Genomic DNA, 26,307 nt, shown 5'->3' on the forward strand with positions numbered 1-26,307 from the left:
CTTCCTGGCTTTCTCTTCCCCTGTGGGTTCCAGGTTAAGGCCTGCCTGGTTGTGTTGGAGGATGGTTTTCTCAGGGTGTGTCCAATCCAGCCTCATTTCCTGCGTTTGATTAGGGTTTCAAGTGGTTCTTGTTGAGTGGTTTGCCAGAGCTGTTCGTTTGTGATGGTGTTTGGCCAGTAGATTCCCAGGATGTGTCGTAAACATCTGTTTATGAAGGTTTGCAGTTTGTTTGAGGTTGCTTTTGTGGTTCTCCATGTTTCTGCTCCGTATAATAGAACTGATTTGACATTGGTGTTGAAGATGCAGAGTTTGGTCTTTGTGGAGATGTGGTTTGAATTCCATGTTTGCTTCAGTATTAAAAATGCTGTTCTTGCCTTCCCTATTCTTGCTTTGATGTCTTTGTCGCCGCCTCCGTCCTTCCCCACGATGCTTCCCAGGTATGTGAAGGTGTCCACCTCGTCCAGTGCTTCTCCGTCCAGTTGTACGGCCTCTTCTAAATTGTGGTTCATCTTCATCTCCTTTGTTTTTGCTTTATTGGTGTGTAGTCCTGTGGTAGCTGCAATTATGGCAAGTTTTGCGAGTTTGGTCTGCATTCTCACACTGTGTACCGTCAATGAGAGAGCGTCCCGCCCCCCCGCGGATGCCCCCGCCCATCCACAACAGCCGGCGCGCCAGTGACGTCACTAGCCGTTGAGCTAGCGGCGCCGCTGTTTGCACCAAACCGCGCGTAGAAGGTGTTGAGCTAGTCCGCGAGGGAGTCAGTTATCGTCCTCAGTCCCCGCCATAAGCCTCTTGTGTCATTCTGTGCCTCCATCTTGTCAGCATACGTCTTTTTCGCAAGTTTAACAGCCTTGCGCAGAGTGTAGACTGTTGTCTTGTACTCTTCCATGTTTCCTGACTCTCTGCCCATGTTGGTCGGTCCATCTTTTTACCTCACGTGACTTTGTTTAAGACCGAGCTGAAATCTGTATTTATGTAATCCGTATTTAGATAATGAAATGTAATATAATAAGGGAACACTGCAACAGTATTCTTGGTGTCTTATAAACCCATGAGAGTTGGGCACTTTGTGTGCTTGACACAAAAATAAAATAATCAATCAATCAACATCAAGGCAGAACAGCTAGTTCATTGCTTGGTTAAGTACTTCTATTCACATATATGCTTACTACATGTATCTATTCTATTCACATATATGCTTACTACATGTATCTATTGCTATATCCGCCCACCACAAGCACGCAAACTGTCTAACGCCTGTCCCCGTCTCCCTGTCTCTCTGTGAGTGGAGGTGGTGGATGTCCCGTGGTGTTGGCCAAGATGATGCGATCCTCTCTACGTCGCCCCCTTACTTCAAATGGATCCAAACGGAATACATACTCATGTGCAAACGGAATATGACTGATATTTTGAGCTCTGAGCCTCGACATTTTGCCGTTATTATATTTTGTGCTCGTTTCCCTATGCTTTCTTTTTTGTTGTTGTTGTTCTTACTCTATTCTATTTCAATCTTTCAAAAATGTTCTTATGTATCCCAGTTACTATTGCATGTACATATTTGTGTTTTATTACACGTATATGTACATACATACCAACTATTTCAGCTGTTTTATTCTCCACCCATCGATCATCCATAGCAACACTACTATCACCAACATCCAAGTAGGGGTATCCCCCCTTGAACGGCCCTTCTAAGGTTTCTCTCCTCCACATTGCCTGTGGTGCTTTTTTCCTATTTTTTGTGAGTTTTTCCTTAAGTCCAATGCACACACCGAGCGATTTTTGCCAGGCGACCGATTTTTTAAGCCAGGAGACAGACAGAATTTTATCGCTTCCATTGTTATGAATGAACAGGGTTGTAACCAATGAGTGTGGCTTTCCAATGATACCCCACGTGGGGATACGCGAATCAGGAAGTAAAACGTTTGCATGCATTGGAGTCTATGAGAAAATGGAAACCTGCAGATTTTTTTTTCTTTTTTTCACATTTTACCAAAATCCCTCCTAATCACTCATTTCTGAACGGATCTTTATGAAATTTGGACATGTACTAGACAAGACTTCAGGCCACAGTGTTTTTTCAGCCGTACCAATTGGCCTAAATGGAAATATACTTTTGGATATTGCAACTACTACAGAAAAACATGAGTAAAACGTTTTACCTGTTATACCTCAAAACCTCAAACTCTTATGAAGAGGAGAAAAAAGACTGGCTGTGTGGACCTATTTTCTTTATAAAACACAGAAGGAGACAAAACACTAGTGTCTGTAGACCGACTTTAAAATAAAACCCTGAACTATTCAGGTATATTTGAGTCCTTCCCTTATTTGTGGAACATTTATAAAATAAAAAGTAGTCAACTTTGAAAAAAGACTACCATGTGTAGACCTACTTTGAAATAAAACACAGAAGAGGAGAAAAAACACTGGCATCTGTAGACCTACGTTGAAATAAAACCCTGAACTATGCAGGTATATTTGAGTCTTTCCCTTATTTGTGGAACATTTATAAAATAAAAAGTACATTTTTTGTTGTTCGCAAATTTCTCACCACATATCAGGCATACAGGTAAGCCTGCATAGTTAGTCGTGAAAGCAAATTAATCTGTCCACGCTGAATTAAACCCTCTATTTTCCTCAGACTTTCCTTTTTTTGGATTTATCCATGGTTAGCTTACTGGGGGGTCGGAAACTCAAGATTAGCCACTTACTGTATATTTTAGTTGACGAAATATTTTTTCATTTCAGTGTCACAGTATGACATCGATATCGACAATAAAAGATAAAAATAAATAAAAATAAAAAAAGATTATTATTATTTTTATTTGTTATACCTGGGAGCCGCAGCTGATTGGCTAAAGAGCTGCATGAGGCTCCGGAGCCGCAGGTTGTCGACCCCTGCATTAGCACTAAAAGCAAATTTTCCACTTTTGGAGGCACCTCTTAACCCTTTTCCCACCAATTACGTCGTACGACGGGTTTCAAGTTAATGCGAATTCTGCCAATAACGGCGTACGACGTGTTTCAAGTTCATATTTCATATTTTCGCCATGGTATTCATATTTCATCCACGGAGCCTTGTCATATGCTGTGTGAGCCATCACAACTCTGCAACGCTTCAATACTGCCACCTGGTGGCTGATCGGCGAGTTGCAACCGGAAGTCGATCTCTTGGGTTCCCGGTGTGTCTCACTATTCCGTCCGAGCACTCGTTTATCGTCCCTGGACTCAATACACACACCGTGGATATGGATCCGTTGCCATAACTCAGTAGTATTATACAAACCGGAACTGGATCGCATCGATCCACATCACATAACTGGGATCTGTTTGCTCCACTCTCATCGCCCAACGTACGAGGAAGCTGACGTAAGTTTCAGCGTTTTTCTTTATCATTTTCGATACAAACTGCTCTGATCTATATATCACCCATACTACATAAATCATTTAACGTCGGTCACGGAATTATAAACGACCCCCCCCCCCCTCCGTTCACCCGCGGATGATCAGTCATAACGTTTAGGACCATGTACAGTTGAAATTTTTAATATAACGTTGATCGGTATCAAACGGCATTTGATAATCTAATATATGCATTTATGCCTATATCTCACGTTCTAGGAAATACTGCAGAAAACGATAAAAACATATTTATACTCTGGACGGTATTTTCGTATGAATGTGTGAATGAAAAAGTTAAACGTTCCTACATCCTGAACGATAGGTAATCGATGTTGAATGGGCCATAGTAATGTCAATTTAGCAATACAATTTAAAAAGTTATAGCCCTGCAAAGAAGGTGAACATCTCCATAGACTTACAGTACTGGCAGAGAATGGTTTAGGATGATCAAAGTGGTGGCAGAGAATGGGTTAACACAATCTGCGCCAAGAACGAGTTAACTCGTTATTGCCCGCCATGCGTTTAGCGCCAACAACGAGTTAACTCGTTTTTGGGATTGTTATTTCTTTTATTCGCTATATCTATTCATAATTCATGGCTGCAGCCTCTGCAGACCCTGGTGAATGTGTCTGATCTGGCAGAAGGTGAACACCGCCCTCTACTGCCTTGCGGAGCTATTGCACTCCATTGGAAATGGTCTGGTGTGTTTTCTGAGCCGATCTGAGCCGTGGGGGCAGGGTTTAAATACTCAGGCGAGGCAGGCCGTTACAACGATGGCATGGAACACTAACCCCACCCGCCCGTTCAGGTCTAACGCATAGCTGTCAACACTACCGTTTTTCCCGGGATTCTCCTGTTTTTTCAACCCTCTTCACGCTCTATTCACGGTTCACGTATTGGCACGTATTTTGTACTTATTAATTTTTACAAAATGGCTGCAATTCCCCTCCGTGACGACAGGTGGCAGCAGTGTAGATTAGAACGTTATCACAGGAAGTCAGACCGGGAGACGGTTGCGACCCGAAGAAGAATAAGAACAGAACAGCGAGCGGATTTGCTCAGAGCTCAGGGGAGAGACTGATGCACCGAGGCGGGTGTCAAATCAACTTAGCCAGTGTCTCTTGATTGCCCACTCTGTGGCTTTTGTCTCTGGAACAAAGGGTTTGCAAATCTTCTGTGGATAAAACAATACAAAGTTACTGTATGTGATGCAGGAATGTGTAAATGTCTTGGTGAACAGCCGTTTGCTCTGCGCCTCCCCTGTAAGGTTCACGCGTCCCCCTCCTTCACTCTGACGCCCAATTTCCTGAATGCGATTTATAAATAATAATTGATCCGTTTTAAAAGTTGTCGTGAATTGTCATGGTATGACAAATACAGTTACTGGTAACTCGCAGGCATTGCAGAGATAGAGGAAAAACACAAAATCGCATTGGCTTTTTTTCTATCTCACATTTCTCTGTAGACACACACACTGTTCCAAAAATGATATTCCCACTGCTAAATTAATGACCATAGGTATTTTTTATAGCTTTAACGAGTTGTAGTATTAATATGTAGCCTACAGTGATGAAGGTATAAAGACACTATGGTAATACATTGATTGATTGCTTTTATAGTTTCACAAACACATCAAGACAAATCACAAACACAAAGAAAAAATAAATAAAAAGAACAATAGTATGTTGCCAGACACTGTCACATCAATGAACAAACATACACCATGTCATATGCTATACACTAAGGACGCAAGGGGCTGATTCTCTGACATATATACACACATTACACATATATATATATATATAATATATACACCAGCGCCGCCAATAGATAAAAAAAATTAACTAATCAATCTCACAATTTTCTGTAATCAATCTAGATTAAAAACAGCATTTTTCTACATAAAACCGAAGCTTGTAACAGATATTTACTTGAGTAAAATCATGGAATTAATGTAAAATCAACACAAAGAAAGTATATTTAGATTCAAAGACTATTTTAATAGCTTTCTTTGAATACAGTTTCTCTTCTGTGAAATACAAATGTTCAACAAAACCATAATTTACATAGCATTTACGCTTAAAGTAGGAAAAGTTTACCCTACAACGAATGGCTGGGTACATACAGGTTTTGACCAGCAGATGGCAGCGACGAGGCAGCTCCATTGGGAGGGGGCGGGGCCGGGTGGGAGGGGGCGGGGCCAGGAGAAGGGGCGGGGCTAAATCATGCACGTTTTTTCAAATCCCAATGTTGACAGCTATGGTCTAACGCTCTGTAATGTCGGGGACAGGATTGCAACCCCGTCCCATGAAGAACGCATGCCTGCGGTTACCTTTGCAAGCTGTTTGAGTTATAACGATATCCAGTGGCTTGGTGTGGACCCAGACGTTTGATTTAAAATTTCTCCTCCAAATTCAGGGTTTCAAACATGTGCTAGAGTAAATAATCCACCTTGTTCATTTTCACATAACGTCACTAGCTAGGTAGTTTACAGTAGCTGCCGTTAACAATGAAAGCCTTCTTTGCCGAATGAAATCCGACGCCAGCCAATCAAGGAATATACTCATTATTGGCAGTCAATGCTGTCATAGCAGTAGATCTCTGAGGACATCTTCAGGCCAAACGGTGGTAGTGAACGAACGTATAGCTTACTATATTACCTGAACGGTCGTGTGTGGTGTGGGGTGCTAAGCGATTGTTGTTGAGCGACAGCTGATCACATCGCCAGGCAACGTCGCTCATCCGCCGTGTGCTTTGGACTTTACCTTCACTGGGGTATGTCTGGGAGTGTTGCATTTATTTATTTTACATTTATTTTGGATTTCATGGTGGGTTTTTTGTTCTTGATTTATTGTGATGTTTCTTCTTGACTTGTTTAAAGAAGACTTGTCCAGCCCATGGGGACATTAACTTGTGATTGCGGGCTTTACAAATATATTTGATTTGATTTGATTTTGATAAACAACAGTAATAATAAGTTATCATTATCATCTGAAGGAGGAGCGACAGCAGACAACAGACAGGAGACAACAGACAACAGACAGGAGACAGGACAGGACATACTGGACTCCAGTAGGCGTTCCAGGTCCACAGGGCTGATGAACTTGTCCCAGTCATGTGTCCCGCTGGGGACAATCCTCAGCAGCTGCTCGGCTGCTACGATGCCCAGAGCGTAGGACAGGTTGGTCTTACTGAGGGTGGTGATGAAGAGGGAGCCTCCCGGCTGCAGAGAGACACACATTACTATATATATATATATAAATATACAGAACAGACACACAGCAGCTCAAATACCTTTCATTCTCATTACTATACTGTATATATATATATATATAAATATACAGAACAGACATGGTGGCCATGGTGATGGCCGCTATGGTAACGGTCGCTATGGTAATGGTCGCTATGGTGACATTGAATTTTTTTTATATATATAATATTTCCCATTTTACATGTTATTTTCTTCTTTTAGTTTCAGATATTTTTTATATGAAAAAAAATAGCAAGAAAAATTCACAAAAATAAAAGTACATGTAAAGAAATTAATAAAACGGTCGCTATGGTAATGGTCGCTGTTGCCATAGCGACCGTCACCATGGTGACCGTTGCCATAGCGACCGTCACCATGGTGACCGTTGCCATAGCGACCATCACCATGGCGACCGTTGCCATAGCGAACATCACCATGGCGACCGTTGGCATAGCGACCCTCACATGGTGACCGTTTGTCGTAAAGACTTGCGGGTTCCATCATTGTAGTAGGGCTGCACGATTTTGGGAAATAATCTAATTGCGATTTTTCGGACAGATATTGCGATTGCGATAAAATTTGCGATTATAATTTTTTTTTAACAGCCCCACAGAGGTTTATTGTAAAATGCGGCTTGCATCTGGCCTACGCGGTGGGTCTTTTCAGGACACCGAGCTTGAAAATGTTTCTTTTTACCTGGGAATCGATACTGGTACCCAACGGTACCTTTTTTTCTGTACTTTACTCTCCCTCTCTGAAGTCTAAACTTCACAACACACAATCTAAAACCCATTACCTCCCTCTCCCAAACCGATCTTGTATCTCAATGGGACTTCCTGGTTAAATAAAAAAAAATGTAAAAACTAAAAAAATTGCGTTTTTTTTTTGGTTGAGATTTGATAACTGCATCATTCCAAATCGCGATTTCGATTTAAAATCGATTAATCGTGCAGACCTACATTGTAGATTGTATGTTAATTGTAGATTGTATGTTAATTGTAGATTGTATGTTATTTGTAGATTGTATGTTAATTGTAGATTGCATGTTAGTTGTAGATTGTATGTTAGTTGTAGATTGTATGTTAGTTGTAGATTGTATGTTAATTGTAGATTGTATGTTAGTTATAGATTGCATGATAATTGTAGATTGCATGTTAATTGTAGATTGCATGTTAATTGTAGATTGTATGTTAATTGTAGATTGTATGTTAGTTATAGATTGCATGATAATTGTAGATTGCATGTTAATTGTAGATTACATGTTAATTGTAGATTGTATGTTAATTGTAGATTGCATGTTAATTGTAGATTGCATGTTAGTTGTAGATTAACATAACATAACATTCAGTGCACAAACATAAATATATCTATAACTACAACTATATGATCACACATAACATAATACTCCATAACTATATGATCACACATAGCATAATACTCCATACACACATCATCACATATAAAGGCAATATGATGATGTGCACAATATAGACACGAGTGCTCACGTGCATGAACACACACACATCCCCAGAGATACATGAGCTCTCTCGCTCGCTCTCTCTCTCGTTTACGACAAGTATTTGTTGGATGAGGGGGGGGGGGGGGGGGGGCTCTCGCATATAGTAATAATAGAGTATATACATTTGAGGGGGAATAAACTGTACATATACAGCACTGTTTGATACAAAAATAGTAGAGTACATTAACCTGGCACACAACATACTTGTTCACGTGTCATTTTTCTTTCACTGTAAAGGAAATATGTCTCACATCAGGTTTCAAGTTTCAAGTTTCTTTAATAGTTGTCATACAGAAGTACAGAATACTTTTGTACAAAATGCTTCTTACTGTTGCGCTCCAGAGACTGTGCATGACAAGATAAGTATGAAATAAAAACATAGTAAAAATTAGAAGTAAAAAAGAGGTCACAGTGTTCAGTTTAGACATATGTACAATGTTCGTAGACGTAGTTACCATACAATATACAATACTGTGCAGTGTACTAATATACAATACTATATAGTGCAAGGCATAAATGGACGAGGTGCAGTTTAGGTACAATTCACAGTAGGTGTACGAGTTGTAGTGCAAATCCTTTATCAATAAATATAAAGTGTAAGTGTGTTTGTGTGATCTAAAGTGTGGAGAGGAAGGGGAGGAAACTAACTTTTTGGCTTACCAGCCAACTGGCGAGTATCTGATTTTTTTTTACCAGCCAAACAGATTTTTTACCAGACAAAAAAAATCGCTAATTGTGATAATTACTTCTTTGTACGTCTTCGTCTAAATTGATTTTCAATCATAGTAAATTAATCACACTGTCTCTACTCTTCAAAATATTACATCATTAAATCACATATTAACATGAAAGAGGGAACTATTCTGGACTGGGTTGGGCTGAACTGGGCAGTGAAAGATGCTGGGTTGGGCTGGTCTAGGTTATACTGAATGATGAATTGAAAATGAATTGAAAATGGGGGACCCTGATGTAAACAAGACGAAAGTCTTTCTCTGGTCTGCATCCCCTTAACAATTGCATGTATTGAGCCGTACTGTACTGTACCCATTCTGCAATCTGTTAAATAAAGTTTTCATTCATTCATTCATCACAGCTCAACTACTAGGAATGTGTGTCTGACTCTTAAGTGCAGGAAATATTCATCAGAAAGGGGGGACATGATGGAGGGAATGGAAAGAGCAGGTTTGACAGGAGCAGGGTTGAAGGGCATATTGGAGTGTGGAGGAAGTGGACAAGGCATTAAGCAAACAGGACTGAAATGGGGGACCCTGATGTAAACAAGACGAAAGTCCTTCTCTGGTCTGCATCCCCTTAACAATTGTGTGTATTGAGCTGTACTGTATTGTACCCATTCTGCAATCTGTTAATAAAGTTTTCAATCAATCAATCAATACTGGGTTGGGCAGTGAAAGAACCAAGCATTTCACTGTAATGTAATAGCTAAATAAAACAACTTGAACTTGACTTGTTACATTTGCACTCTGGTTGTATGCCAAATGTATTCTGGTTGTACTGTACTTGTGCTGTAAGATGACAATACATTGGAACCGAATCGACAACGCTAGGGGTTCAGCAGGTGTATTCTGAATGCCAAGTATGACAACATCACCGTTGTGAAGGGCATATGGGCGAGTGGTGATATGGGGGGAACCCCGGTAATAATAAAATGTCACTCGGCTGCATTTAAGCAAAGCCGCTCAGTATAGTCGTCCACTATGTTGAATGCGCGTTATGGTAGCTTGTTACATGCTAGGTAGCTAGCCGGCTAATGCTGGTTGACTTGTCATTCTCATCCGACTCGAAGGAGACGCGTCGCGTGCTGTTGTTCGCCCCCATGTCAGACCGCACTGATATCCGAAAGCGACGACTCTACATGCAATTATTTTCATCCACTGATGTGTTTTTGTAAGTTTGTCTACGTTGTCAAGCCGGCTGCCGGTGGCAGGAGTTTGTAGGTCTGCGCGCAGTGGTCTGTCCACTTCCCCTAGATGGGCGGCATCTTCTAGAAAATGAGTGTTCATTGGAGGAGCTTAGAGCGCATCTGTACAACGATGATGTTCATTGGTTATGGTCTGATTATTATGTGGCGCAAATGGGAGGAATCAAGGGGGGAGTCAGAGTTCGGTTTGTGCCAGTGAGCGAATCAGCAGATTGCAGAATGATTTTTGTTTTGTTTTGTAATTACTAATACTCGCCAGACTGGCGAGTGCTCTTCATGAATTACTCGCCAAACGTAAAAAATACTCGCAATTGGCGAGTAAAGTGGCCTAATTTCCTCCCCTGTCTCACATACAGTAGACCCCCCAGTAGCCTACTTTGTGAAGACGAAGATGATGAGTACCAGTCTTCTCCTCAGACATATAAACTGTACATTGGAAGAGGTCTACAAATATACAGCACTGTTTGTGATACAAATAGAGTAGAGTATATATAGTAATAATAGAGTATATACATTTGAGGGGGAATAAACTGTACATATACAGCACTGTTTGTGATACAAAAATAGTAGAGTACATTAACACTTTGATCGCCGGGGTTAAATTCATAATTTACCATCCCTCGCCAGCCCTATTTAACATGGAGAAGTTCCCCTTCTTTGCAGGGCTATAACTTTTTAAATTGTATTGCTAAATTGACATTACTATGGCCCATTCAACGTCCTATATCTATTGTTCAGGGTGTAGCAACGTTATACTTTTTCATTCACATATTCATACTAAAATACGGTCTAAAAGTAAAAGTATGTTTTTAGCGTTTTCTGCAGCTTTCTCCAGAACTTGATTTATAGCCCCAAATGCATTATATTGATGATTGTATACAGTTTGATAGGAATCTGTGCGAGATAAAAAATTTCAACTGGACGTGCTTCTAAGAGTTACTAAGTATGATCTGATGTTGACCGGATGGGCGGGGGGTCGTTTATAATTCCGTGGGCAACGTTATACCATTCATCTAGTGTGGGTGATATGATCATTAGAGCAGTTAGTAAAGAACACGTTGAAAAATAACGCTGGATCTTACCGTATCTTCCTCGCGCCGTTGGACGATGAGCGTGGAACTGAAATATTCCTATTATGGGATGTAGAAATATCCGATCCATTTCCAGGTTGTATAATAGTATATACGTCCAAATCATGTTGTTTATCGAGTTATTTGCAACCGATCGACATCCAGTGTGTCAAGATGGAGTCCTGCTAACGATAGCGAGTGCCCGGACAAAATATGGGTGAGCACCACTTCATCCGCATCACTTCCTGTTTGGGCGATCGGCCGGTATTATTACTATATGCGAGAGAGCCCCCCCCCCCCCCCAACAGTGCTGTATATTTGTAGACCTCTTCCAATGTACAGTTTATATGTCTGAGGAGAAGACTGGTACTCATCATCTTCGTCTCCACAAAGTAGGCTACTGGGGGGTCTACTGTATGCGAGACATATTTCCTTTAGAGTGAAAGAAAAATGACATGTGAACAAGTATGTTGTGTGCCAGGTTAATGTACTCTACTATTTTTGTATCACAAACAGTGCTGTATATGTACAGTTTATTCCCCCTCAAATGTATATACTCTATTATTACTATATGCGAGAGAGCCCCCCCCCCCCCCTCATCCGCATGCGCACTCCAACAAATACTTGTTGTAAACGAGAGAGAGAGCGAGAGCGAGCGAGAGAGCCCCCCCCCCCCCCCTCATCCGCATGCTCACTCCAACAAATACTTGTCCAGGCCACAATACTTGTCCACGCCACGAAGCCCCGCCTCAAACCCGTCCACGCCACGAAGCCCCGCCGAGACGTTGGGCTCTGTGGCTCTGCAGATATACCCTACTCCCAAGAACCAGCCCTCTCTCATGTGACCATGTGACCATGTGATCATGTGACCTACCTTCAGCACGCGGTTAGAGCAGAAAGCAAACGTTTCCAGATCTGCCAGATGTTCCACCACTTCCGAGGCCACCACGGCGTCAAACCGGCCCCCTGCCGCCTCCCGCTGCTCCTCCCCTCCCTCCCCCTCGGAGATCTCCTCCAGGGTGCAGGGCCGGTAGCGCACGCTGTCACGAAGGTCCGGGTCACGTGACGCGTGGAGCCTTGCCGTGCCGATACTGTCCGCCACAGGGTCGATACCCAAGACAGCAGCTCCCAGACGACCCAGGGGCTGGTCAGGGGGAGGAGGGAGATGAGGGGGGTGAGAGAAACATTAGGGTTGAGAACCGATCAGAGCAGAGATATGAGCATTCAGACTGTGATTGTACTGTAGATGAGAACTATGTTATTGCACTGCTGCTCCTATTCTGTTTTATACTTATTCTATGTCTACACTGCATTGCTTTCATTTAGTCAGAAACCTGCAAATAGTATTTTATAGTTAATGTCACAAATCTATCCTAATCAATTATATTGAAACTGTGAGGGACCCTGGAGGTGGGTGGGACCTGTGCAGGAACCCCTCTATTACAATCTTTTTTATCGATTTTAATTTAATCTTTAAAAGAAAAAAAGAAAAAATCTAATTTAATTACACTATTAAAATTTTTCCGGGGGGTTTTAATATAAATTCTATGCTAATTTTATGCCTGTCTATTTTGTGTCTATGTCACATAGTAATGTCACAAGACAATATATAATATAAGCTGGAGCGGGCTGTATGTGAAAACCAGCCCCTCCAGTAGTGCCTTAAGCAAGGTCCCGAGCAGGTAATAAAGTGAACACAAGACGTTGATCCAAATAGTAAATTATATTTATTATGCAGGGTAGGGCTTGAAACCTCCACTGATATTTATAGGCAACAAAGGGAAAAAACAACCCACAAACATGTAAACAAATAGGGAAAAGGGTAATTGGAGAACAGACAAAGTGAGGTATAGGAGAATACTACTAATATATATATAATACCATATGATATAACATAATATAAGATATAGTATATACTTAGTACCAGAGCAACTCCGATAGATATATATATATATATATATACTTACTTCCAAGCAGGAAAGCAAATGGCTCTAAGGCCCACAACACAATACATATATATCTGGCTACTGGTAAGTCCACACACACAGTGGCCAACAAAGCACAAGGTATCCACACACAGTGGTCAATCAATGGCAACCTCACAAATCTCTGATCAGTGGCAACTGACAGAGAGAGGCGCCCCGATGTGTGTCATCTCCACTCTATTAACCACCCATCTCCACTGCCTGTTCGAAGGTGCACCAATCAGATGCAACCAATCCAATCAGGGAGATGAGTGGCATCTGTGAATAGAAACAGGCAATTAGGAGATGACACAACACCACACATAGCAAACAACACAAATAATATATTACCCTGATGTTACATGGTGTTAAAATATATGGCAATAATGATAATGAACAACCCACGTACGTGACAGTCTACATCACTGCTGTGAAGCACTTTGGGCTGCAATTATTGTATGAAAGGTGCTATATAAATACATTTTATTATTATTATTATTATCATTATTATTATATTCAACCGAGCACATGGTGCTGTGAATAAAAGCATTGACCAAACACATAATGTATTCATGTAGCCTAGATTTAATTAGAAGCTGGTTTGTGAGATTTATCGCCCCCTGCTGGACACCAGGAGGAATACACAAGCACGTGTGAATGCAGAGAGCTGCACTGCTCGCCTAGGGGGCCTCGTTTCCTCCCTCTCACAGCTGATCCCATCTGAAGGGAACGTCCCAGAGACACACTCACAGTCAAAATACTAAACAGACACTGTGTGTGTGTGTGTGTGTGTGTGTGTGTGTGTGTGTGTGTGTGTGTGTGTGTGTGTGTGTGTGTGTGTGTGTGTGTGTGTGTGTGTGTGTGTGTGTGTGTGTGTGTGTGTGTGTGTGTGTGTGTGTGTGTGTGTGTGTGTGTGTGTGGTGTGTGGTGTGTGTGTGTGTGAGAGGGATGCGTTTGTGCGAACATGCCAGTCTGTGTGACAGAGATAATACAGGACCTGATTTTGTCTGCTCGAATCACACATGACTGCTGGTACGTCTTTCACTTCCAATAAAAGCGAAGGAAAGAATTCGGTCTCTTTTCGGAGAGCTATCAAAACTAACCAACGGATAAACAATTGCAAACTAGCAACTGTCCTTTCCACCAAGCCGCGACCAGTCAAATCAAAAGAGAGAGAGGATTCCTCTGACGTTTGCATGTATTCTTAGCCACTGGTACGCACACCTCAGCACATCACGGGCACAATCATATTCTAACAGACTACGATCCTAGAACAAGCTATATCTGACATGAAAGCTGGTGATTCGAAAAATTGGGTGAGTTGTGAGCGAGTGTATAGGAAGGATTCTACATGTAGTTACCATAAAACATCAAATAAAAGTAACAGTAAAATAAGTTACTATATACGTAGCTATAATATGTACATACATTATGGCAAAAACCACAATAACCACAAAATAACTACAACAAAAACATTTAAACACAGCGCAATACCAAGAGGGGCTCTTTTCCCTAGAGGTCGCTGTTTGACAACATTACAGATTCTACCTTTAACACTTTCAGTGCCAATCACTGATTAACCTGTTTCTGGATCGTTATTTCTTTTATTTGCCATTTCCATTGATAATTCATCTGGCAGCCTGTGCAGGCTGTCGTGAATGGGTCTGAGATCACAAACGTCCAATACCGCCGCCTAACACCTTGCGGCCGCTATTGCACATACTTGGATTCTCTCTGGCTCAGCCTGTATGTTGATCTAACAAATCCAGTCCGGGTTTTCCTACTGGGGCAGTAGCACCGTTCATAACACATGGATTGGGGAGAAACAAGCACCGTGGATTCATGTATTTTCGTGGATTATCTTGGCAACACGATGTAGATAAATACTTGGAATGGCGATCAGATAATTGGATTATTCTTTTTGCAGTACATCCTAGTCAAGGTAAGTGCTATATGTTATCAATCTTGCGTTGATCCGAGCATGCCTTTATTGTGACCCGTGCGTGTCCTGTAACGTTACTCCACAACGTATGCCGTTGGTGACAAGCGAGGAATGGCACGCTTCCTAGTGAAATACAATACAGCGCTGTTTAGCAGCGTTTCCTGGGATTACACAGAATTACTCTAAGGCCATGGTTAGACTAGTGTTTTTGTGGTCGTTTTTGTGGTCGTTTTTAATACGTTTGCTGTCCCTATTAGATAGAAATGCCGTTTTGGCAGGAAACGTTGTTAAATGCCGTTTTGGCAGGAAACGTTGTGGCCCTACTGAAAACGCTAAATTGTGTTTCCGTTTTGGAATAGCGCCAAAAACTCGCCGACAACATGTCGTGTAATCTGCGCGGAGCCGTTGTTGCTCAACGCCCATGCGCAGTAGATACCATCTGCGTGCCCTTCCGGTGACAACACAGCTGTCCCAAATAGCTGCAGCTACCTTGTGTTGTCAAGTTATTGTTATAAGGACCCCAGTCCAAGCTACAACAGTCTGCATTCCCTTAACAATTGTTTGTATTGAGCCGTATTGTATTGTACCCATTATGCAATATGTTAAATAAAGTTTACATCCATTCATTCTGCTAGCATTACCGATTGCATGAGCACTGCAGCTGGCTAACGTGAGCTAGCGTTAGCTATCAGACCCTGTTAGCTCAAGCTCCTCTTTCAATCTTAACAAGCATTAAACAAAATGGCCCAGTCATCTATTCACCTTTGTTTAATACACACAGCGTTGTCTCTAATGTTATCTAGCTACTGATAGCTCCCGATATCATCAGTTTGGTGCTGGCTGGTTAACGTGAGCTAGCGTTAGCTTCTAGCCACAATGCTATACTGTTATACTGGCATATTCCATTCACGTTAGCATGTAGCTAACAATGTAGCTAACAACATCACCGATCCTTTTTGAGACTAAACTATCCGCTCTTGGTGGTCACTTGTGTTGATGTTAGTTTTGTTTCATCAACAAATGAGAGGCAGAACACACAGTGAATGTATCCGTTTTGTTTATTGCACTTTTATTACACTTTGCTGAAAAATAAGTGCTGCATTGGGTAAATAGGCATTTAAAGATGGCGGCGCCTTGTTGACATTTTCTTTGCAGGAAGTGTATTGGCACATTCAAGTTCTGATTGGTTGAAAATTGCCTTCATGTTCGCCACCTACTGCCACCTACTGCTTTGGCAGTGTACTACATCACTGTGCTCAGGTTGCAAAACGTATGTCTCACTCGGCTACCGCTACGTTGCGACCTGGAAAAGCGAAACTCATCTGAAAATGAAACGAAGGTGTAACCGCAGCCTCAAACTATACTCATATTCACCACGGTATAAAACGGGAATGTATTGATGAAAAAAGTATCTGTTTTTTGCATGTTGACCGAAAGAAACTCAATGACAATCTTATTATCAGATCCATAGCTATAATATTTAATATAGTTTTAGCACTGCAAACACCGGCATGTACCCCTGTTCATTACAGCGCTGACACACGCGGCCATACGCCCACAGCGACCTCTGGCGCCCAATGTGTTAAAGGCATACCTTAAAAGCTGCTATAGATTAAATGTTTATGTATTGTAGAGTAATACTTTTTAAAATGTTGGCGGGTCCAAAATGAATGTTGTTGTTTACATGTATCCCCTCCCTACTTCCCATGTCCCCACATGGAATCAGAATCAGATTCAGATTCCTTTAATAAGCCACGTGTGTAATTGTTTTGGCACTTACAGTGTATGCATTTTTCCATAAATCTTTTTTTCACATAACAGCAACAACAGACACAGGACAAAGACAGTGAAGGATTAATAATTTGAATAAATATATATGTATAAAGTGTAAAGTAAAGTGCAGAGTTCCAGGTCAGTCCCAGTGCAGTATTTTTGACAGTGTCATTGTTATTGTGCCAGTGTAACTTGGGGCGGGGGGTGCCTGAGGCATTGATCAGCCTGGCGGCTGAGGGGGAAAAACTCAGTCTGTGATGAGCTTTCACAGCCTTTGAGATCCGCAGCCTTCTCCCAGAGGGGAGCAGGGTGAAGAGTCTGTGGCCGGGGTGGGAGGGGTCGGCCATGATCTTTATCCGATTTGATAAATTACATGCTGGTGCTCTAGTGTGACATCTAGTGGCCGAATATTATCTATAGCAGTAGCACCTTTAAGTACAAAACACACACAACACACAACACACAACACACACATCTCCTTACCTCTGTGAGCAGGCCTCCTCCACATCCAACATCTAGTATCCGGAGCCCTGCAAGAGGCTTCCCTGGCTGGCGCCCTCCACGCTCACTCAACAGGTTATCCCTAAACACACGGACAGGTCAAAGGTCAAATTGACAACACAACACTTCGTCCTTTCACCTCTTGGCAGTTCTGTTATCATCTTCCCATAAGTGTGTACAATAATAATGTACAATCTGGAGACAGATAGTGTAATCTAAAGTGAATGAGTATGTGTGTGGATGAATAAATAAATATTTGGACATCAATGTCTCTGTACACCACCACAATGTCTCTGTACACCACCACAATGTCTCTGTACACCACCACAATGTCTCTGTACACCACTAGGGGTGGGACGGTACGCATCCGAACCGTGTACCGTACGGTACGACCCCCACGGTTCGGGGCGTCTGTGTATCGTACGGTTCAGATGATGCGCAAATAAAAAAAATCATTTGGCGGAGCCGGGCCGGGAGAGGTGAGCACTGGCTGCAGGCAGCAGCAGCACTGCAGCCAGGTGCTAGTCAGTTTGTGTAAAAATGGCAAGCACAATATAAATCAATCTTCATTACGACTTTAAAAACATAGCCATTAACATTACATTGGCCTACACACATCTTGCCATAGCGTTAGCAGTTTGTAAACACAACGCACGTTTTAACTATAGTAGCCCGCTAGCTAATAGTCAATGAAATGTTACCGTAGCTACTAGCTAGCAGAGGAGGAAATGGGAGTCTGAGAGGCGGAGTGTTTAAAGACAATGATAGGCGTTTATTCAACATCCAAGAAGGCTAACATACAACTGTGTTTTATTAACGCCCAACCGCATTTCTACCAAAGGTAGCCACATTTCTGGCAGACGCTCTCTGATTGGCCGAAGCCAGTTTCTACACTGGTTAAGCTTAGGCAATCTTCGAAGTTGGTTAAGGTTAGGCAAGTTCTTTCGACGGTTAAGCTTAGGCACTCTTTCGAAGTTGGTTAAGGTTAGAGTTTGTGAGCATGGCGATAGAACGCCAGGTAGTTTGCAGGCTGTTTGACGTGGAAATGGGCAAAGACACAGCTCGTCATGCTATTGGGCGCACATGTCACATGACCAGAAACGTCTGCCAGAAATGCGGCTACGGAAAGTATAGACGCACTCCAACCGGGACTATTGCCGCTTTCCCACTGCATGCCATCACCTCCTAACGTTGGCGGAGCGCGTTGATAACATTGCCTGAGCTGGCGGTCCGTGACACTAAAATGTCCGTGGGGACCCGGCGCCAACCCATAGATAGTTCCAACTCACCGAATTACGTAATCCACCACAGTTGCACTCAATATTTAAATAATGTTAGTCTAAATCAGGGGTAGGCAACCTTAGGCACGCGTGCCTGCATAGGCACGCGGGGGCATTTGCATAGGCACAAGGGGCAGCAGTTAAAAAAAAAAAAAAAAAAAAAAAAATGTTTTGCTTTGAAATATTAGTGAAATATTTTGCACTGTTGTCGCATTTATCTTGTTGAAATCCTCCCACAGGTTCTTTTTACTACCACATATTTAATTGAGACCCTTTATTTGTTTATTATTTCAATTTAGCTGGAAATACATTGCTACATCATTCAGTAACATTTGCAGAGCCTTATAACAAAAACATTATTACGGTCACCATTGTGACCAGTGGGATTAATCAACTAATTTTATTATTTATTTTTCTATTTCATTGAACATTGCACATGTTAAAAGCCATATTCTTTACTCAAAATGTGAGTATTACCAAGTCAACTTGTGTTCTTAAAACAATGACAATAAACATAGTTTTATTAGGTTGAAATAATGTGGTTGTGTACTTATTTTTCTGTTAACTTATTATGGATTGAAAACTGAAAACCTTAATGCACAGTAACTGAACTCAATATTTTTAAGTTCTGGTAACTTATTATTATATATTTTTTACAGTGTAGTCTTGCGATCAATCAAAACTTATTTACACGATATACCTCACATTCACCCTCCATTCACATCCTGGTGTTCTCCTGGTGTTCTCCATTAGGCCTGTAGGCGGAGCTATGACAGCCCACGTACAGTACACACACCGATGGTGTGTGATGTGTCCAAAAATGAATGGGCAAATGTGAGTGAAATGGTCGCACTGTATGCAGCTGTTTGTCTGCATTGCATCCCCCCCCCCCCCAACTCAGATTTAGGGTTGATACAACCATCATAATAATATTGTTAATAATAACGATAATGATGTAATAATGTAAAAATTATCATTAAAAATACCTGATTATGAGAAAAAATATTTACGATGCATGGAATATTGTTGAGGCACACTAGTTACAACTATATTTCAAACAGGCACTCCATGTCAAAAAGGTTGCTGACCCCTGGTCTAAATAAATGTAGAGAGATACATAATAATTTCAAGCAGAAAACGAATCTTTCCATTAAGAACTGACAATCAGGGAATTTAAACATGGTTGACATTGTTTTTTTGTGTTTATATTAACACTTTGAGTGCCACGCCGGGTTTTCCTTTTTACCCCCTTGATGCCACGGTCCACGGCCAATGTTAACGTTAATATCGCCTAATCTATGTTTTAAATTATGGCTATGTGTCTAATCTGCCCATCGCTTATCAAAGAATCATTTTCCAGTCAACATTGGCAAGGCAGATTGTATTTTTATCGCTTCATTTCCGTTTGATAGCATTTTGAAAATCACCCGTTTTCCGGGGAAAAACAACCCATTCTATGATAATCGCCTTTTACTGGAATATTCCAGAACGTTATCATTTGTCGGTCTATTTATGAATCGTTTTCAAATAAACGCTAGATGATCGATAGTATATGTGTGCGCACGCACGCACGCTCGTGCCGTGCACTGATAATCGCTGCTATTATTTCCTCATGGCTTTTACAGTCAAAACAGCTATATCACATATAGTGGAAACGCTTATATCTCCATGAAAACTAGTCTGATTATCCTAACACTGATAACATAGATTCCTTACCTGACATCAGATGGTATCCAAATGGTATATTCCAATTCCTGATCACCATTCGAAAAAATCGATAAGTGTATTGATCCAACGTGTGTACAGTAGAACACATGATTCCCCGCGGCTCAGAGGCTCCAGAATGAACTCTGGTAACCCCGGTTGCATCAGTGAGAAGTAAAATGTGGAGTGAGAAATCCGTTCTCCCATTCACTTTCATTGAGTCCATTCCAAAAGGGTGATTTACCATCTGGGAGACGATAGGGGGGCGCTTTTTTCACATCTGATCGCCGGCGGTCCCTGGATCTCCAACGGTAGGCTCGCGTGATGCAATATGATTTCAGATCGCTAATAATTTTTTATTTTTTTTTAAACACCCGAATATTCTCGGCCATGGCACTCAACGGTCGGAGCGTAAACCCGAATATTCTCGGGCGTGGCGCTCAAAGTGTTAAAGAAAGGAAAGTCTAGTGCTGGCTGAGCATATTGTTTGTTTGCACTAAGTTAATACTTTGACAAATGTAGCCTATATTTTTCAGTCAGTTCGGTCTTTCAGGCCTGTACGCTGCGACGAGATCGTCGCAAATTGCCCCCTAATTTGGCCGGTGCGAATGAAAAATTATATCTACTCGCAAGCTTGCGAATAGTGATTTCACCCCTTCATTCGCATTTCACTACACTAACATTAGCCTACAACCAGGGCTGTACAGGCGACATAATGTTGCGGTTGTAATTTCATTAGACAGACCAGCGCGGACATTTAATAACATGCAATTTAATTGACACGAGCAATGGGCTAACGTTAGCTGGTGGTCCCGAGTGAAGCAGGGACGGTGGAGCTATAGGCTAACGTTAGCTGGTGGTCCCGAGTGAAGCAGGGACGGTGGAAAAGTGAGGAAAGGGGGTGGGTTATATTGACAAGTGACAACGCTTGACAACAGAAGTTTAAACATAACTTCATATTTATTAGTTATTCGTTTCTGTATATCATCCACTGTGACTTTCCATCTCCGTGTTAGACTCTTCCTGTTTACATTCGAGTGTGACGTCATCACCTACGGCAGCTTAGACGATCAAAACGCGAACCTAGAACAAAACCCGGGGGGGGGGGGGGGCTGGCTCTCTTGTGCGTTCTCGCCCCCTCTCTCTCTCTCGCTCTCTCTCTACATTCAATGATTTTAAGTAGCCAAACGTTACAGACAGTATAAATACTAACTGGATAGTTGATGATAAACATTTAATTTCATTATCTGAAATATTCTAAAATCATTAAGTCTGCTATAAGCCATTATCCCTTTGTGTGTAATTATTATTTTCTCACAGTAGTATATATATATATATATATATATATATATATATATATATATATATATATATATATATATATATATATATATGTGTGTGTGTGTTTGGCTAAAGTGGATAGAAAACACAGTACTGTGCAAAAAAAGGGCACCCAAGAGTTTTTATATAAATAGTCTTAGATGTAAATAATTTTTTTTATTAGTGTGTCAGTAGACTACTCTTAGTACATTTTCATTAAATAATTTTTTAAAGCATCTTCATGGTTTAATAATGCAAACATATGTTGCAGGGACTTATTATAATCATCATATTGGCGTGACTGTATGCATCAAAGGGTTAAATCAAGCATTTTTAAGTGCTTTAGGAAATGTCAAAATATTGCGATATATATTGTGTATCGTGATATGGCCAAAAAATATCGCAATATCATTTAGAGGCCATATCGCCCAGCCCTACTATAATGGTAAAATAGTTATTTAAAAATGTGCCCCTAAAAAATATTCTTTGCCCCTAAATTTCTCATTTAGGGGCAAGTGTGCCCCTAGTGAAAAAGCTTAGCGTACAGCCCTGTCTTTGTGTGCCAAACATTATTTAAGACTGTAAACACTGTAACACTATAAACCTTTTTTTTTATAATAAATGAGAAGAATGTTTAGATTTGAGTGTTAATTTTTTTTTAATAAAAAACAATATATCGAACCAAACCGAAAACCGTGACCACAAAACTGAGGTACGTACCGAACCGTGGGTTTTGTGAACCGTCCCACCCCTATACACCACCACAATGGACTTGAAATGAAACAATCAAGATGTGCTGCCTTTAAGTGCAGACTTTCATTCGTGGGTATTTACATCCAAATCAGGTGAACGGTGTAGGAATTACAACAATTTCAATTCAAAACAATGTGCCTCCTCCTTTTTAATAGGGATGTACCGATCCGACTTTTTCAGTCCCGATACCGATACCTGGGCTTTGGGTATCGGCCGATACCGAGTACCGATCCGATACCCATTGTTCAATTAATAAACTGTATGCCTCACTGTGTGGAAGAGACTGGAATCATTCTTTTGTGCCAGGCAACATCAGGCTTGACTTGAAAACTGTGTCAATGTCCAAATATGTATGTTTGGCTGTATCAGGGTTTCCCATTAATTACCTAGACTGTGGCGGCCCGCCACAGTTGTATAATGTTTTTTTTTTTTTTATAAATATAAAGTTTGCCAATAGGGATGTATCAGTAGTATTGGCAGTGGTAGTAGTCGTAATAGTAACCCAATAAACCCAATATTCTTTTATTTTCTAAAAAATAAACCAGTTGAACACAGGTAACCACTTTTGCTTAATTTCTTTGATGGCTCAAATGTATGCTCTAGTCCAGTGGTTCCCAAACCTCTCGTCGAGACACCCCAGCCGTTCCATGTATTTGTTCAATTCCACCACCAGCACACCTTGATTCAACTAATAAAGGGCTAGTTAAGTTGAATCAGATGTGCTGGTGGTGGAATTTAACAAATACATTGAATGGCTGGGGTGCTTCGAGGAGAGGATTGGGAAGCACTAGTCTAGTCGATTTTGTGTTTTGAGCACAAAGTTCATCATAGATCTATCATCTAGCCTCTTTATTTTGCTCTCAAAGTGCACCAGATTGATGCATTTAACTTTAAAAAGTACACACAAAAAAAAGTTCCGGGTGGGCATGCCCCCGGACCCCCCTAGAGGGTCGGAGGTTCACCCCCCATAGTCTCTGAAAATCCTGTGGGAAACACTGCTGTATTATTATATCTCTACATCCAATGCTGCTCCTGGGGTTAACACTAACAGGGTAGGTTTGTGTGGCTGTGAGTCGCTGGAGTCACAGAGAACCTCTTTGTTATGTTTCTGACACCTTCTGCTCACTCTGCTGTCACAACCAGGCCAGCCTCCCCTCAGATACCATGTCAACCACAACAAATTACAAATTCTCCTCTGGCTAAATTACACACGTAAACCCTTTCCCTCTGAATTTCTCTCCACCTTAGACGTTCCCTTCCACCGCACTCTCTGGCAGCTGTAGCCCCCAGGCATCACACACACACGACAGTCAAGAGGTTTGTGTGTCTCCTTCATTAAAGTTCAGTTGAGAGGCCACAACATTGAGACAAGCAGAGAGGGAGGAGAGGAGAGGAGGGGAGATGAGATGAGAGGAGAGGAGAAGAGGAGAGATGAGAGGAGAGGGGAGGAGGGGAGAGGAGAGAAGAGGAGGGCAGCAGAGATAAGAGGGGAGGGGAGGAGGAGATAGGAGAAGAGGGGAGGAGGAGAGAGGTGAAGAGGGGAGGGGAGCAAAGAGGAGAGGAGGGGGGTCTTCTGAGACATAATAGCATGTTATCCAACTCAACCTGTCGGTCTCTCTAATGAGAAGCAAGAAACACTTGTATAAACCGTCCAACCCTATTGTGATTTAATTTAGTGAGACAACACACCACATAACATGGGAACAGATCATCTAGATCAGGGGTTCCCAAAGTCGGGGTCGCGACCCACAGGAGGGTTGCGAGCCGCCGCGGGGGGGGGGGGGGGGGGGGGGGGGCCGCCAGATGATTTCCAAAAAATAAAATAAAATAAAATAAAATATTTTGCAGTCAGGCCACTGAACTTAGAAGCAGGCCAGGACAGTGTTTCTAGTTGCAGCAGCGCAATAGTTAGAGATAACCTAGGTGGGGAACAACCAGGAGATCACTGCAACTCACACAAGTTGGAGAACTATCTCTCTCTCTCTCTCTCTCTCTCTCTCTCTCTCTCTCTCTCTCTCTCTCTCTTGCTCTCACACACACACACACACAAATGGAGCCGCATGTGATTGGTGGAGGCGGGACCCTTACAAAAAACTGTTGTTGCTAATCATTGACACATGCTAGCCTGTAATAATCCCCCCCAGACTACTTTGCATTTGATATATTGCAAATATACCGTAATTCCTCTAATAGTAACCCCGGCTTGTATTTGTTTCAACTGTAGCGGGTACCAGGCTTGTATTAGGAGGAGGCCTGTATAAGAGGGAGGCCTATATTTCAAATTTTCAAACGGATCATAATGAATAAATCAACATTTTGTGTCAGTTTGAACCCAGTAAAATGTACTGGGTTCATTTATTGAAACCAAGTACTGTATGAAATAGTAAACAGTGCAATTACAGGTGGTCACTGGTCATTTCAACGTTTTCAAAGTGAAATCAAGTAACTAGCTCAGTATGCAGCTCAGTATATTAGTAACCCGGCTTGTATTAGGAGGCCGGCTTATAATTGCTTAGCTCAAGAGCGCACCCGGCCATTAATAGAGACCCGGCTTGTATTTGAGACCCGGTTACTATTAGAGGAATTACGGTATGCCATCACACACACTGGCATTTAAAGGGTTAGAATTATACAATTAATATGTGGTGTTATGATCAGGGCTGAAGTTGAATAAAAGATTGTATTATTTTCAATCTGACATGACAAAAAAACTGAAAATCCATCAAAATCAGTGTTGTTGCTAATCATACATATGCTAGCCTGTTTTTTAACAATAATTTGTGATGCCATCACAAACACTGGCATTTAAAGGGTACAAATAAAAAAAATGCCTGCACCAGAATGCAGGAAATGAAGTCTTTGTAACAAGAAATGTCCTGGTGGGGGACCCCAGACCCCCTGCTTAAAAAGTGGCCTGACTGTAGGGCTGCACGATTTTGGGAAATAATCTAATTGCGATTATTCTGACAGATATTGCGATTGCGATTTGCGATGCGATTATAACATATTTAAAAAAAAATTTACAAGAAGAATGTTGCTGCTTTCTGTAGTCGGGTCCCAACTGCAAAATTACTGTATTACCCTGTATTATACACTTTTACTATCATGTAGACTATTCTGCTTTGTGTTTACATGTGATGTATTGTATACATGCACATTTATTATGTTCTTGTGTGATGTATCGCACATTTTATTGCTGTGTGATGTATTGCAAATGTTATTGCTGTCATCTTGGCCAGGTCTACCTTGCAAAGGAGATCTTGTATCTCAATGGGACTTCCTGGTTAAATAAAAAAAAAAAAAAAATTTTTTTTTTTTTTTTTTTTTTTTTTTTTTAATTGCAGGCTTGGCGATTTGATAATTGCATCATTCCAAATCGCGATTTCGATTAAAAAACGATTAATCGTGCAGCCCTACCTGACTGGGGCTATATTTTGCACTATATTTCCTGGCCTGAATGATTTCCCCAGTCCGGCCCTGGTTAAAAGCCTCCAATGCTTATTAGTGTGTGTGCATTTGAACGTGTGCATGTTTCAACCATACATTTCCATTTATTAAAAAAAATATATATATTTTTTTGAACTTTTTTTTTAACCTCCTATAACACTTTAATCGCCATGGGTTAAATTAATAATTTACCATCCCTCGCCAGCTCTATTTGTCTATGGAGAAGTTCCCCTTCTTTGCAGGGCTATAACTTTTTAAATTATATTGCTACATTGCCATTATTATGGCCCATTCAATGTCCTATATGTATTGTTCAGGGTGTAGCAACGTTAAACTTTTTCATTCACATATTCATACTAAAATATGGTCTAAAGTATAAGTATGTTTTTATCGTTTTCTGCAGCTTTCTTCAGAACGTGATTTATAGCCCTAAATGCATTATA

At 41.3% G+C, this 26,307-nt stretch overlaps 1 protein-coding gene across 1 annotated transcript in view; it reads right to left on the bottom strand.

Moving 5' to 3' along the window:
* The window catches only part of coq3 (coenzyme Q3 methyltransferase), a 50,166-nt gene that overhangs the window by 3,280 nt on the left and 20,579 nt on the right, over positions 1 to 26,307 (bottom strand). The window contains exons 3-5 of the mRNA XM_084336107.1: positions 17,343 to 17,442; positions 12,055 to 12,324; positions 6,466 to 6,625 (exon numbers count right to left, since the gene is read on the bottom strand). Of these exons, the coding sequence (XP_084192233.1) occupies positions 6,466 to 6,625; positions 12,055 to 12,324; positions 17,343 to 17,442 (530 nt within the window). The remainder of the gene's footprint in view (positions 1 to 6,465; positions 6,626 to 12,054; positions 12,325 to 17,342; positions 17,443 to 26,307) is intronic.

The sequence above is a fragment of the Notolepis coatsorum genome (genome assembly GCF_963971535.1).
Source record: "Notolepis coatsorum genome assembly, chromosome: 19".
NCBI lineage: Eukaryota > Metazoa > Chordata > Actinopteri > Aulopiformes > Paralepididae > Notolepis > Notolepis coatsorum.